The sequence below is a fragment of the Kwoniella europaea genome, chromosome 2 (genome assembly GCF_036810445.1).
Source record: "Kwoniella europaea PYCC6329 chromosome 2, complete sequence".
NCBI classification, from domain to species: domain Eukaryota; kingdom Fungi; phylum Basidiomycota; class Tremellomycetes; order Tremellales; family Cryptococcaceae; genus Kwoniella; species Kwoniella europaea.
In genome coordinates, this window is record NC_089488.1 from 195,512 (window position 1) to 211,602 (window position 16,091).

Here is a 16,091-nt window from a genome sequence, read left to right on the forward strand (position 1 = left end):
GATATAATCTCTGTACCATAGTATTTCACAATGCATATACATATCATGATCATTTTACTTAGTCTTCAAACTGATTGTACAACAGGGGAGAAAACATGAAATAGAGTAATTGTAAAGAAAGACGACCTGTACTTGAGATGAAGAAGGAAGCTAAAGGACTAGAACCAAGCCATATAGGTTTCGCTCATTTGAGCCAAGTTCAAAGGTGCCGTAGCTTGCGATATGAGAGTTACGATAGCGTGCACAGCGGGCGAGGCGTTGGGTGTCTGAACGAGAGGTCAGCTCGATTATCTTGGTCAATCATAGAATCAAAGACTCACTTTATCTTTGTTATCACCAATATAACCCATCGTACCTGCTCGCCTGATGAAGTTATCTACATTCCTGTAGACGTGGTTGATAAGAGGACTGTCTTGTCTTGAATCCTTCATATAGGTGTTATGCCAGATAAGCAGCTATAGAAAATCATGATCAATCAGCTACTGAAGTTCCGTATGAGTGAGGGTTATTATGACTCACCTCATCTCGGACGAACAAGCACAAAGTACCAGACAAATCGAATTCTGGCTGAGTCAAACACCTTGCTATGGCCGTACAAGCAGCAGTGACGACACCTTCAATTCCGACTCGAGTAATAAAGTTTTGCATGTTGGGCGTGAGTCGGAATGGTACTTGTTCTTGGGATGCTATGAGCGGTTGACCAGGAGCGAAAGCTGATCAAAAGAGATTGTGAATTAGCATGATACAGCACTAGAATCATGCATCGCACGTACCAGGTAAGATCTCAGTCATATACATCAGACCAGTCTTTCGGCTGATATAGAACCTTGATGGAGTTCGGTTACTCAAGCAGCACACGTAGGTGAGGAACATCGTGGTGGCAGTTTGTAAAGCGAATTGCTTTCTCATAAGCCACAGAGATTCAGGCGTATCCATCGTTCGGATCATGTACTGCATTTAATCCGCAATCAGCTCAGAGTCGACCGTAATAAAAATTCGCAGACAACTCACCTTAGATATGATATCCTCTGGTACCATCTTAGTTTGAACTTCTTCCATCACTTCCGCTTTAAGCTGGAAGAACCTAGGATCATTCCGTGGGACGGCAGGATCGTGAAGCTGCTTTATTCTATCGAAGTACGCCAGAGCAGTATCTTCCCTTGACATGCCTTTGGACACTGTGTGCTCTTCAAAGATATCTTGCAAGCTAACATAGGAAGAATCGGCTTGAACGAGTCGAAGCTGAGGTGCAAGTGGAATAGCCGCAGGAAGATGGAATTGAAGATTTCTTCGACGTGATTCTTTCCTCTTCTTCAGCACACTGTGAGAATTGTAAGCTGATGCATCAAGACTAGAAAAAAGGTTAGCTTACCTGTTCATGATACGGAACAGCTGCGTGAGACGCTCTTCTCGTCTACAATGTCGTGCAGCAGGCATCTGCACCTGGAAGGCATATGAAGAACCGTTGTTACCGATCATAATGATCCTTCGGAAGCAGTGCCCATGTCCTCGTCCTAATTCAGCCTTTGGAGCGAATCGAGCGATCTTGATGAACTCTTCTCCTTGATCGACGTGCTAGAATAGTCACAGATTAGCTCTCTGATTCATATAAGCCAAGTGTATTTGTCTAAACTCACATGAACATATTGACCCGGGATCTCAACATCGTCGAATTTGGTATGATGGAACTCCGTCAGGTTACAACCGCCTTGATCAAGAGGTTGCACTTTCGGTCTAGCATCAAGACTCTTCTCATAGTAATCTCGCCATCTCTGCAGTCGTTTGATGTATTCTCGTAATTTCGGCATATCCTTCATGAAGTCTTTCTCGATCATAGCCTAAGTAGAGGAAAACCACAAAATCGTCAATTTAATATCACCCTTCATATCGAGCAGATTGTACTCACCTTCAACTCTCCATTCAGGTTGATAGCGAACTTGGACAAGTTATCTTTGGTCTGAGCACTCAACTCGCCTTCATCGTTGGGTAACCCATTCCTTCCGCCCCATTGTTGCATAGCATCGGCCAAGAGAGCAGAGAAGAATCGATAGATATCTTCGTCCGAATTGGGTTTGGCGCGTAGCGAAATCTGATCTACCATCTTTTCCATTGTCAAAGCCAATAAGGGGAAAGCAGTCTTGAGCATATTCATTATTTCATCGACATGATCCCAAGGTTGACGAGGTGGTGGAGCAACTTGGGTTGGAGGAGCCATCGTACCGTTAGAAGCACCACTGGATTGCTGATCTTGACCTTGAGGTTGTTGTTCCCCGTTGGCGGCAGGTGCAGTAGCAGTAGCGGCAGTATCTCCATTTTGTTCCGCTTTGACCCCTTCCTTCTTTTCCTCAGTCGGTTTGGCTTCACCTGAAGCTTCAGCCGCAGCAGCAGCATTAGCGGCGGCAGCTTTAGCTTGCGCGTCAGCTCGTCGTTGGGCAGCAGCTCGCGATTGCATTTGTTGTTTCTTGATACCGACAAAGTCCTCTCGAGATACACGTAAGTGGAAGAATAGGGCCTATAGAGTGTGGCAGAAAGGATCAGCTGGTGTCTTCTGACACAAATCGTTCGACTCACTTGAGGGAACTGCTTAGCGATACGCAATAACAGTAATCTAGCTTGTTTCGCTTCTCTATGCGAGAGGGACATGAGCAATTGCGGAATCAGAGTAATCCAATACCAAATGACCAAATCCCCTTTGTAATTCTCAAACGCTTTCGAGATTGTATTCCTACTATCGTCTAAACCGAGTAACCACAGCACGCGTAAGAGGAGTCCACGAGATTTATGATTGTTGTATAGTCCCGCAGCTTGAAGATAACATGATACCGCACTGGAGGCTAAGATCGCTCGATCGTGGGCATACTGTTCTTGCCATTGTTCATCTGTCATTTGTGGTTTTCCAGGTTCAGGTTCAGGTGGTGGTCCAGGTACGGTCTCGGGTCTGTCCCGGTACAACTTGTCGTTGAACCTACCCCACTCAGCCCATGCTTTAGGCAAGTTCATATCCATTTGAATAGCATGAGCGAACTCCGCATTGGCCTCCTCGTTCTGACCTAATCGAGAGATGAACATTCCCTTGAGAGTGAGGAACTCGGCTTTTTGAGGTGGAGCAAAGTACATCAAGTTGGTCGTACTGATATTTTCTAAACCATCATTGAATTTATCGGGTTTCTGGAAGAAACACAAGGCTTGTTCTCGCAACTTCAAGAAAGCTTCGGAGATTTCGATATTGGGTAACATGTATATCTTGTTGAGGGATACACTGCAGACATCGAGTAAACCATGTCTTCTGGCGACTTCACCAAATCGATTGATCATCCAGGCAGTCTCATGGAACCCTCTATATCCGTAGGTAGCTGTATCTCCTTGGGGGATGAGCGGGTGATACACCCGAGTAACAGCTTGGAAGACATGTTGACGCCAAGCGAGAAGATCACTCCATACGCTAATGTCGTCCCAGAAATTAGGCAATCGATCTCGCCAAGTAGTAAAGATGGTCTTCAAGTCGCTGTTACATCTCATCTCGAGATTCTGCTGATTGGTCATCTGGAGACTATCAAATACCTGGGCGGCTTCGGTGAGTTCGACACATTGTTGGAACATCTGAAGAAGCGGTAGATGAGCATTGGTGATGTTGGTAGGCAAGCTGACCCATTTTCGTAGCGTGACTTGTTGCGCTTCGTCAAGAACTCGGAAGAACTCGTTAGGTGGCTCTCGTGCAAGATGAGATCGAAGAAGGGCGACAAAGGCTTCGAAGGTCTTTCGACGGGGCGTAGGTGTATCGGAGATACGAGCGATGTTTTGGTCGATCATGTCTCGATCCGGCGAGCTCCAATCGGATAGTCTCCAAGCGCATTCTAACAACAAATCAGCATCTTGATCTATTCTAGCTAATTCCGTCAGGTTTTCCCAATTCTGCAATTTCTGAGCAGATAAGATCCAGTGATCTTCCCAGAAGCAATACTCCTCTTCGGTGAAGGGTAAAAGGTTGTTTCGAGCTTTGATCTGAGCTTGTTCATACAATTCGATCGCTTTAGGCCAAAGACCATTCTGCTCATAAGTAAGAGCAGCGGTGGTCTCAGGAAAGACACATCGACTTCTTGCAAGACCGTAAAACATGTCTTCTTCGCAAAGCTCGGCGTAGAGTTCACTTAGAGCACTGGCGCAACTTTCTCGCAAGCCATCGTCGGGTCGGTAGACATCAATGAGTTTTGTGAGGATCTCGAAACCGACATACCAAGCGTTGTACGTCTTAGCGAGATACTTGACGAGAAGAGGTGGGAGGGTAATGGGAGGTTTACAAGCGAGGATACCGTCGAGGAATGTTTGTACTACGTTAGGTTTCATCTCCACCTGTTTGCGGAGATACTCCTTAGACAGAAGCTTGACGATATAAGGTGTGAAAGCCGTTTGTTGAGCACGAGTAAGCGATGACCAGCACATTGGGAAAATCTCGATCCAGAGTCGGTTGGCAAGTTCATTATCCACATGAATTAGGTTCCTGGCAGGCGAGATGATATCACCGACCGTTGCTCGACGCGCCATATCTACAATAGGATCCGATTCCAGCGGGGTCGTGGAAGGTCGTCTCACGAGAGTCTCATCGTGTGAGACTATACCAAGGATCTGGCTGAGAATCTGAGGAACCCAATAGCAGTCTGCAAGGGTATCCCAATTTTGCAACGAGTAGAGATACTGCAGTCGACCATCGAGGGATCTAGGTAAGCTCTGTTCGAGTTTATCGAGGAATTTCGCTCGTTGGATGGCGTTTTTCGATTTGGTACCAAGTAAGAAAGCGGGTTCGAGTCGATGGGTGATATCTGTTCCTCGGAGCTTATCGTCTTCGTAAATCTCGTAAACAACATCCAAATATTCTTGGAAAAGGTCATCGTCTCTTTGCTCAAAGACTGGCATTCGCAACAAGATGCCAGCTTTCTCTTTACCATGGGCAGCTCCCTCACTATCTTCGATGACCCAGTGTCTAATGAGTTGTAGAACATACCGACATAAAGCTGGACTGGAAGATCGTTCGACCAAGGTAGTGATGATACTGTAAAGGTGTTTTCGTTGTTCTCGAAGATCACCAACTCGATCTCTGATTATATCAAGAACGGAGATGATAAGCTTGGCTGTTGGATCGGGGTCATTGCCTTGAACAGGAGGAACAGAACTAGCAGTATGGACTTTAACGAGATTACCAAGCACTTTGAGCAGAGCAGAGCTGATAGTTTCGGACTGAAGCACCTTGGGGTGAGTCTTCAGCCACGATCGAAGGATGAACAATGTACCGGGAAGGTTCGAGCTTGATCTTAAGCTTGCAGTGAGACCGTCGTTGACGGCATTTTGGACGAAGTTGAACAAAGCTTTGGATTCGGGGTCCGACTCTGCGTTCTCGTCCGCGGGCATCTCAGCGAAAAGATCTTCAGTAAGCTTCGCAACGACATCGTGAAGTTCGGTCTCGTCGGATGCCCAGACTTTTTCTAATAATTTCGATAACAGTCCTAAATTCGCTTTGACCCAGTGAGAATCTCGTACAGCAGCGGCAGCAGCGATTACCTCGGTGGAGTTAGCAATACCTGTGCGGGTATTGTCATTTATATCCTATGAAAGACAGATCATCAGCATTGTTAGAGGTTTCGGCAGATCATTGTGCAACCCACCTGCGTCATGGTCCGTTGAAAGAATCCAAGTTTGACATGAACATTAGGTAGACCCTTCGGACCAAGAATCTCTTTGAACAGATCTAACGCCCTTCTAGTCAGACCATTTCTAGTGACAGACTCGGTGGAGGTCGAGACCAATCTGAGCAGATGAGCAGTCATCAATTCTCTGACTTGTCCGGGGGCAGCCCATCCACCACCACTACTTCCAGAGACGGCTGTACCGGCTCTATCGACTCTTTGTCTTTTCACTGGAGAAGCCTCAGTCAGATGATCACTTGATCTCTTGGGCCCTTCATCAATTTCCATCGCTTCCGCATCTCTAGCTGCCATTCGTTTTCTCTCCCAATTGAAAATCAATTCAACGATATCAACTGTCAGTTTCTTGTTTTCGGGAGTAGCAGCCTGGACGAAAGCGAGTTTCGAGAGAGAGTTGGCGACATGTGGGACATAGAGCTCTCGATAATCGTAAAAGAGATCAGGGTGGTTGACGAGCAATTCACAAACCGTTACTAATTGATTGGTAGCGTGACCTTCTTCTATGAGTACAGTTCGAAGTAATTTGGCCCATTCTGGCGTACCGCTTGCAGGAGGCGGATCTCGAACCGTCAATGACGACGCAAGCGTGTCGATAGCTTGCCTGTACAGAGTTCGATTATCGGTTTCTTTCAATCGTAATACACCTGTCCAAGTGAGTCGAACGAATTTAACCGGAGTTTCATACGTGACCATGAACCTAGCTGCCAAGACATACGCCATGAGTTTGACGGTAGGCTCAAGAAGGTTGATACCCATCCAAGCGAGCTTGAAGATTTCTTTCCTAGCTTCGTTGACTTTTGCACTGCAGTGTTGCACGAGCAAGGTGGTCAGAGCGAATACCTCAATGAGATGGGTGTCTTCTCGTTGTTTGGCAGCTACACTAGCAGCTAGAGGTCTCCACATGAGATTCACAATTTTCTGAACGAGCTGAGGCGAGATGATGGATTGATCGGCGTCAGGTTGAGAGAAGTGTACTCGTAAGGTTGGGTTGATGATCACTCGAAGAGCGTTCGTCTTGAATGCCCAGGAAACTTCATCTTCCTCGTATAGTCCGAAGAAGTATTCGATGACCTCTTGTCGGTACTCAAGAGAATCTTGCAAAGCAACCTGTTGGTAGAGGAAGAAGGAGACGTGGGATCGTTCAAAAGAAGCTCGGACTTCATACGCTTCTATGACGTGGAATAGTAATGGGACATGTCGTTGATGCTTGAGACTGGTCATGAACATTTCAAGAAGTAATGACGGCATCTGCTGATAGTGATAACTGGTCATGTCGGATTTGAGATCTCTAGATTTCGAGACAATCATTCTCCAGACATTGACCAAGGGTTCCAGAGCTGGTTCACCATCTAAAACCCAATTCACCGATACTCGAGACAGCTCTCGTATCAAACGAAGTCCAGGTAACACCATTTCGATATTTTCGGCATCACTGAAGCACAACTTGCACAGAGCTTCGCCTTTACTAGCCAGTTCTTCGACCAGTTTTGGCGCGCATCCCGAGGCGATGATATTTCGGTAGGTCCATATATATCTAGGATTTTGGATGTTGTCCAAGAGGTTTTGAGCACCGTTTTGATAATACCTATTGAGGTATTTACCAAGGTTCTCGGTGAAAGGTCCAGGTACAGATTGATGAAGGGCTGATTCGACTTCCACAACGTTTGCAACGAGGTCATTAAGGTACTGGATGGCATTGGCTGGTAACAGACGGAAGATGTTGACCAATCGGGACATCCGAGAGATATCTGGGTTATCGTCGAGCGGCGAAAATGCAGCTTTCATGAGCATTTGCTGTTCACCAAGAGTCTTGAAGTGATCTAACAGCTTGATACCAATTTCAACCTTGAAGTAATTAGTAAGAAGCTCGAGGAAACGCGCTAATCCATCAAGTCCAGAAACGCTTAACCTCTTAGCGTCAGCGAGGTTGACCAGAATAGGTCGAAGGCCTTGTTGCAAGACATCTTTTGGAAGTTTGTTCTGTTGATGCAGGACCTCTCGTAAACCATCGTGGGCTACATCGACAATCTCAGGATTGGTTGAGTAGACGTGTTTGAAGTAGACTTGTATGATACTAAAAGTAAAAATCAGCGATCGGTCATATCTGGTACAGGATGATAATGCTTACCGAGATCGCAGCTGCGCCAAATTAGGTTTCAGCAGGAAATCTGGAGCGGACATAGCAGATCTGAGCAATTTGAGACATGAAATTCTGAGGTTCTTCAGCCAGTTCTCCTGTTTATGTGTTGCTGGCTTGCTGATCAAGTTGGCGTCATCTACATCGGCTAAAGCTAATGTCTCATGCAGGAGTCTGATGAACTCCTCTCCAGTGTCGGGGACCGATGGTCTGAGGTCCATGAGATAGGTAACGGCATTGATATTTGCGATCTGCATTGCAAATGGCAGAGCTCGAAGCGGTTTCGAGTAGATAGGACCATGTTCAGTGTTTAGAAGTTTGGCTTTCGCGATGCCCATGACGAGATCTGAGACTGATTGAGATGTGACTTCTGCAAGAGTTTCTAGACATTCTTGAGATGCTCGACGGGATAAGGCATTTTGACTGTTTAGCTCCGCAACGAGTGCTTCAGTGAGACGAGACAAGCGAGGTTTGCCATCTTCCTGCGATTGGCAAGTCTTGAGGAGATGCTTGATAAGGTCAATGACTTCTTCGGAAGTTCTGGGTGTATCTTTGGGAGCATCTCGGAGGCAGAACAAGAGAGCTCTGACGAAATCCAATTCAAAATCTATGATCATCTTCCTGCTAAGATCGATCTTATGAACAAAGGCGGACATAGCGGTGACACCAGCCATCTTCTTGGACCAATCTTCTTCGTGACATAAGCTGACCAATCGGTGAGCAAAGAACGCGACCATCCTTTCGAAGGATCGAGAACCGTCGACCTTTCCAGCGAAAATGGGACTAAAAGCGAGTTCCTTGAAGTCGGTGACAATCGTTGCTAGAAGATCACTCAAGCCAGGTCGGTCGACGGGCTTCGAATCATGCAAAGTAGCGACAAAACAATCTGATAAAGCATTCGTCAAAGGTAAGAATCGTTTGCGAGAATTATCAGGGAAAGGTTTGGCGTTAGGATCAGGAGTCTCGGTTCGTCCGAGCTCAAGAGCGAATGCTCGTCGACAGAGATTTCGTACAAACTCGAGAGCTTTCTCGCCTATCTTCGGCTGACCGCAGGCAATGAAAAGACCAGTCATTACTCGCTGGAATGCATCATTGCCTTCGGGACTAGGGGCGTTCTGCAGATCGAATTATCAGCGAGGTATGTGTGATCGACAAGACCGGACTTACCTCCTGGAATATAGTCAAAGCCGAATACATCAATACCTGTAGACCATCTTCCCTTAGAATCTGACCTTCGTCCGCAAGCACCGTACTGGCTGTCGAGACCAATGGAGCAAGCTGAAGTTGATACCTTGAGCCGTCAAATGTGATCGGTGCATTTAATCGATCGGTGAAAAGATTATACTCCAGCACCGTATCAACCTCTTGGAACCTTCTGTTCCTTCCACCGAGTTTACCCAAGATCTTCAAAGCAGCATTGGCGTGATTTCTATTTGACGGTATCGGTTTGAGAAGCTTGTGAAGGGCAGCCATGAGACTTCGTAAGACTGGTCCCATGGTAGGATCGAGGAACTCCGCGGTGAGGTTATCAATGCACAATTCTAAAGTTCGTAAACCTTGACTAACAAGATCGGGACCAGCTCCTAACGCATGGACAAGCGGTTTCATCAGATAGCTGAGATGCGGAAGAAGATTCGTCAAACGGACAGGGACTGTCAGGGTGAGTTCGACGAACAGATCCCGTTGACTATCATCGGCAGCATGTTGAAGGAGGTATGCTAAATTGTCCAGCATCTCTTGCAAGATTGGCAACACCTCTTTGTAAAGAGCTTCGAATCTTCCTCCTCCAATGGATCTGAATAATGCTCTGAGGATCTGATAATAGATGGCCGGATCTTCAGATTTGGCTGCGTGTTCGAAAGAACTCATTATAAGCTTCTGCAAGTGGGGTACCAGCACGACTTCGTTATTGGCGATGTAAGTGTTGATAGCAAGGAAAGAAATCTTGAACATCTTGAGCGTAAGAATCGCTTGAGGTTTGTCCATCGTACCTAATTCTCCCAGATTCTTCATCAGGTGTTTGAGAAGAATCGCCACTAATTGATGGGATACGCTCTCGTGTGTGATGAGCATTTGGAGGATAGGGAATACTTGCGCATTTGTTACAGCCAATTCAGTGAAGAAGGCCATATGACTCGTCCACACCTCGGCGAATACGTGAGGTTCAAACAGAAGGAGGATCTGAGAGTGCAGTTCTAATGCTTCTTTAGGTTCGCGAGGGTCTCTGCCCATAAAATCGAAGATCGCTAAGCATTTCAAACTATGCTCGAAGAACTTGCTAAGAAGTTCACCATCAGGCTGGGGTGCTGGGTTATCTCCTTGGCGAGTGTACGTGAGGAGCGTTCGGAATGTGTGGAGCAGTGTCTTGAACAAATAGCGAGATTCTATTATCGCAGGTTAGCTGTACGCAGAACGATCTCTTGGTAAAACAAAGCTCACCTCGGCAAAATGACTCCAACGATTCGTTAGCATAAGCCACCGAGTGTACCGGCATCGCCTGTTCGATTTCTCGCCATCCATTCTGTATCTTATCTTCAGCAGCTTCCTTAGCCGAATCTTCCATACTGACATCTCCGTCCGTTTCTTCTTTGGCTTTGCCCTTGCCTTTATCCCTCAGACCGATCGCCTTCAATCTGTCATGCGCTTCTGACATTGCTGTGAGCTTCTCCAGAAAGGTGAAAAATATTCCCTTGATTATTCTGGCGAATTCTTGGCTGTCTGCTTTGCTATGTATCGAGTCGATGATCGTGTTGAGCAGTTTAGCGCACATTGTCTGGATGGAACTGTTGAACGTCGAATCGTTAAGATTGCAAGAGAAGACATAGACAACTTGGGTGAGTTGTGATAGAGGAAGGTCATTTCGGACGTGGTGTATCAGATCGGCAACAACAGAATAAGCTAAAGGTCTGAGTAATTCTCGACTGGATACTCCAGTACCAACTAAAACCCGCTCCTCGAGCAGGACATCGATGTACGGAATGAAGCAGGCTCTTGACTCGACGGTGAGGATATGTCGAGTGGCAACGAGGAGTTCCTGTTAGATCATCAGTACATCGGTAAAGGTTAAGGCATCTTAAATGTAACTCACTTTTCTGGTCCCGACGTCTTCCGGTGGGCAATCTCTCAATAACCTCAGACAAGCTTCAGGAAAGACATCGACATATTCTTTATTGTTCCCTTGGTTTCCCCTTAACACATAGGCGAGGAAAGCCATGGTCTACGGCACGTTAGCTGGACAGTATGCTAACAGAAGCAAATCCACCAGCTCACTTTTACTTGCGCCTTTATCAACTCTGCATACATCTCTCTATTTCCTATTCCACTTGCTATTCCCACAAATATCTCTCCTTTTTCTTTCGCTTCTAAGTGAGCCAGTCGCTGTGGTTCAGGTTGTATCTTGATACTATCTATGACCAAAGGGTAGAAGTCGAGCATGGCAGTTTGCATGATCTGCTTGTATGTCTGAAAGATAAGGACGACAGCGATGGGACACTCAGTGAGCACCTTGGGTGAATGAAGTGCGTGAGGGAGCATCGGATGCTGAGATGTTGATGGTTGAGGTGGATGAGGAGGTTGAGCCGGTGCAGAAGCATCACTTGCAGGAGTTGCGGGGGCAGGGGAAGGTGCAGCCGGATTGGCACCAGAGGACACAGGTGCTTTAGGTGTAGGTACCGTAGAAGAACTAGGTCCGAATTCCTTTTCCACCACCGCTTTGGTATTCGCGTACATCTGCTTCACCAAATCGAGGAACGGTTCTATATACGGTTCCATCTGTTCTTTATTGCTCCTCAATCCATCGATCATTATCTTGATACACAGCAAAGCATTCTCCTCGTTCTCCAACTTCAACAATTTGATACAGAGATCCATTATCGAGCTAATATGATGTCGGATTGGTTCATGGTGAGGGAGTCGTTGGAGAAAAGCGAGAAGTGTATGACGATATCGCTGATAACAAAGACGAGGATGAGTCAATGGGAAAGCAGGCTATGAGAGATGACTCACCTGTTCTATATTGTCTTTCATGAACACGATTGACTTCTCCTCCCCTAATATCGTTATCAGAGCAGGAATGAAGATCGCCAGATATTTCTCGTAGAATCCAAAATCTCTTGTACTCTCCGCTGAATCTCTTAATTCGAAAGCTATCTCAAGCTTTTTCCGTATCGCTGTGAACAATCATTGTGTCAGAAATCTGTCATTACGACTTTCAAGAGCGAGATGGACTCACCGACTCCTGGTTCTAGCAGCTGTGAAGCCATGAATTCACAGTCTGATACAGTCAACGGTCCATTACTGCTGAAGCTAGGTGGTGGCATGCTCATACCTCCACCTGCGGCTGAGACGGACGGTGTGGGTGTTTGACCTTGAGCATGAGGCTGACTGTCTGTGGTTGAAGGTGGGTGTGAGGCTGCAGTTGATGCTTTACGGGGTCTACCTTGACCTGGACCAGGTTTGGCTGATGGGGTTGATGTGGATGGACCTGATGATGCCATTGTGTTTTAGAGGGAAACCGGTCCAAAGAAGGATCGGTTAATCGATGAGTCAATCGTTCCGGATTATGATTTCTGCTGCTGCATCTGATCCTGATGGTACGATCTCTGTTCTGTCGGCGGGTGTTGAGGGTTGTGAGAGTGGGGAATACCGCTTGGGATGATCAGCAGGAGGGGATTACAACGATGATGGGTAGATTGATGATGATCTGATGAAAAGACGCGAGATGGAGGTTGAGAGGGGGGGGAAACAGAAAAACAACGTCCACCACTCGAGAATTCTACCAGGATAGTGCCTGGATCATATCGCCGTAAAACGCCGATCCTCCCCCTGGACGTCACCCTGGTCATTCTCATCCCGGCTGGCATCCAACTTGATCCAACATGCACTCGTATCTGATAACGGATGTAGAACATAGTAGCATCGACAGATTAGATACTGACATGGCCCTACACGAGATTCCGCAACTATCGTACTACGTACGAGGCGGTCACCAAGTCAAACTTGCAGAATGGACACGAAGCGGTGCCCTCCATATCATATGACTCCATATGCGAAACACACTTCACACAGCAGAGCTCATCTTCACGAACATTGAGCTCGAGCAGATGAACGCTAACAATGCAGAGTCATATGATAAGTAAACTTCTACCCAATTCTTCAATCATACCTCTAAGCTACGCAATTCATGTTAAACCCACTGACAACTTTTCTTAACGATTATAACTGATTAAAGACCCAGTCCAAGAATACGTATCAAAATTGTTCAATTACAAGGCCGCGTTGGAATTACTGCCATGTTATACTATTTTAGAAAAGAGTGACTATCCCACCGACGATCGCACCAACCACAGCGACCATCCCACCCATCATGGAATTGGTTAATCCCAGAGGCTCAATCTTGAATCCTGCTGAACTAGCTCCAGAGGAAGAAGATCCCGAGCTGGAACCTGAAGGAGCGGTAGCTGCGGATGTAGCAGTGACAGGAGCGTTGGCCTCGGTTGAAGTAGACTAATCATTCCAAAACAACAATTCAGCTTGGAACGGAGGACGAAAAGAGATATTGGAGTAGTACGGAGGGGTTAAACTTACTGCAGCAGCTACAGCTGATGAATAGGCTGATTCGGCAGCTTGAGGGTTTGAAGCGGTGTTGACGAGGACGTTATCGATAACCTATTACATCATGCACGGCGCAAATCCCACAATCAGCTCTCTGAACAATTTCTTTTCTGTACAATTAAGTTAACAGGTCGAACTTACATGTACAACACCGTTGTTGAGGATGATATCCGATTGTACAATCTTCGCAGTCGAATTAGCAGACTGTACGTACGCTCCAGTAGAATTCGAGATAAATTTGAATGGTTCTCCTCCCGCCGAAGTATAGTTACCCGATGCGAGTCCAGTGGAATAAACGACAGTTCCATTGATAATATGATTACTGAGCACAGAGGTGACCTGGGTAGAGTTCAATTGTCCAAGGGAACTTTGAATAGCTCCAATGGCAGCGTCATTAGGTGCAAAGATGGTAATTCCATCAGCGGAGGCAAGTTGGTCGGCCAAACCTGGAATGGAAGATACCAATCCACTCAATTGAGGTGCAAGTGACGAGACGACCGTATCGATACTTTGGGGTAATTCGATGACTCGATCAATAACGTATACTTGTAAGTTGGCAGCGGTAGCATTGACGCTGGTAGAGATATTACTAGTAGTTTGAACGATCTCAAACGAACTTCCATTGGTAGAGTTTTTGGCCAACACTAACGGAGCAGTAAAGTTACCTGGTAAAGTGTAATTGCCACCTCTCAAGAGGGTACGAGCGATAGTGTGGTTAGGAGCTGTAGCTACACCTTGAGCAGTGTAGGTATTATTGAGAATGTGGTAAGATAGGATTTGGGTGAGAAGAGCGTTGTCACTGAGGATATCTTGAGAGACGTTCGACAACGCTGCATTGGAAGGAGCGAAGACGGTTTTGTTACCTTGAGCGAGGGAGCCAAGGAGTGCTTGACCCTCGGGCGTTTCGGCGATTCCTTGAGCAGCGCCAACCAGGGAGGTGAGACCCGCCGAGCTGTAATCAGCAGCGAAGATGAGATTAGCAAGCGGATCGACAGTATAATCAGAAGCGCTGGAGTGTTGATCGAGGGTGATGAGAGCGGGAAAGGTATATCAGACGGAAACAAACCAGTCTAGCTGGGATTGAAGCAGGACTGAAGGTATATGATATGCACTCACGTCAAAGCACCCAAGACAGCAGTCAAGTAATCTGAGCTATTACCCGCTGCTCCAGATGCAGAGGCCGAGGCAGCACTAGCGGAGGCACTGGCGCTCGAACTCTGAGCGAGTGCAAACGCAGGAATGGATAGAAAAGCTGAAAGAGTTGAGAATCTCATTTCGAGCTACTGTGCTTTTTCTAACCTAATTGTTCAGCAAATGGGAGATGCGGTGATTGAAGGATGCGTTGAGGTCGAAAGAAGAACAAAGAAAGAAGAAATGTTACATCTATTGCATATATATATATATATATATATATATACAAATAAATATTGCGCCATCTACAGCACAAACCAAAGAGGGTTGATGATCGATCTACATAACCCCATACGTATATCATACCCGAATCGATAAACCCCAAAGGAAGTAAGGTGATTGATAGATCGGACCGAGAAGAGACATGAGTTATTGTACGTGAAGGCTAACTGACTTCAGTGCTATCGATGGATGATCACATCATCTATTCCTTTCTTTTTCTCAATCTCCACCTTACCCCGCGTTGGTCAGTCACGAGATCTACAGAGCAGCCCTGAAGAAGATGTTACTGTATGATGTGAGCTAAGAGAAACCTTGATGTCTTGGCTTTTTCAAGATCGATCGTAACATTTTGCATAGGTATCCTCGCACGAAGAAGCTGATGTCGTAAGATGTGGGATTATGACATATTGCGCATGAATGGTGGAAGAGCACGTACTTATATTGAGGATTTTCCGCAGTCATGATGATGTACCATACATAGCCAAGCCAGCCCACGTCCAAGTCTGGACATTCCTCTCGTCTTGGACATATGCTGGTGAACGCGTTCACCGTCTTTCACGGTACGTTACAAATGAGTTACTGAACATCAGAGTTATAAGAAATCCTCGGCATTCACCTAAAGCAACTCACAAATAGCGTCATGTTAACGTTATCAACCCTTCCCGTATCAATAAAAATCCGATGGATCAAATGGATACTTCGTCAAGCCAGAGTCTTAGTGGGAGGACAACGGACAAGACAACACAAGACAAGACGGAGATGCAAGTGCAGGTGCCTGCTGCGGAACAGATGATTACTCACTGCTTGCACTTTATGCAGGAATAATAGACTTATCGCTTGTGTCATGGCGTAATTGACTTTCCTTGTAATGTACAAGGATCGTCCTCGAGGTGAAGATGCAATGCCGATTGATTACGCTAGAAGGAAACGTCGATACATATATCTTGTAAATAAGGTATCACTCAATAATCATAATTTTTAGAAAGGTTACTCGTTACAAAACATATATGTTCAAAATTTACAAAAGATACACATAGTACAGGTGGAATGTGTTTATGAGGGTCTGTAAGAATGATATATGTTTGTTGATTATGATTCGTTGTCTTACTGTATACTGACGAATACACATAATGCTTGAGAAAGGAAAAGAAAAACGGAGAATGGTTCAGATGTTGATGATATTGAAATAGAAAGAAACATGTTTTGTAAAAGTATATTGACGTTGATGTGAT

The 16,091-nt window shown here is 45.9% G+C and overlaps 2 protein-coding genes across 2 annotated transcripts; both read right to left on the reverse strand.

Annotated features, from left to right (window-relative positions):
• Nucleotides 1–158: 158 nt before the first annotated feature.
• On the reverse strand, nt 159–12,329 carry V865_006424 (uncharacterized protein; the record flags this gene model as incomplete). Its single annotated transcript, XM_066230183.1, has 18 exons — nt 159–266; nt 321–455; nt 520–713; nt 774–951; nt 1,012–1,321; nt 1,373–1,575; nt 1,638–1,838; nt 1,907–2,512; nt 2,572–2,859; nt 2,929–5,598; nt 5,658–7,770; nt 7,825–8,948; nt 9,001–10,217; nt 10,273–10,867; nt 10,922–11,050; nt 11,104–11,781; nt 11,839–12,002; nt 12,065–12,329. The coding sequence occupies 18 exons, from the start codon at nt 12,327–12,329 to the stop codon at nt 159–161; spliced, it is 11,178 nt and encodes a 3,725-aa protein (XP_066086280.1).
• Nucleotides 12,330–13,137: 808 nt separating this feature from the next.
• V865_006425 (uncharacterized protein) lies at nt 13,138–14,720 on the reverse strand (the record flags this gene model as incomplete). The annotated part of the gene is made up of 4 exons (XM_066230184.1): nt 13,138–13,338; nt 13,420–13,500; nt 13,588–14,398; nt 14,563–14,720. The coding sequence occupies 4 exons, from the start codon at nt 14,718–14,720 to the stop codon at nt 13,138–13,140; spliced, it is 1,251 nt and encodes a 416-aa protein (XP_066086281.1).
• Between the last annotated feature and the right edge of the window lie 1,371 nt (nt 14,721–16,091).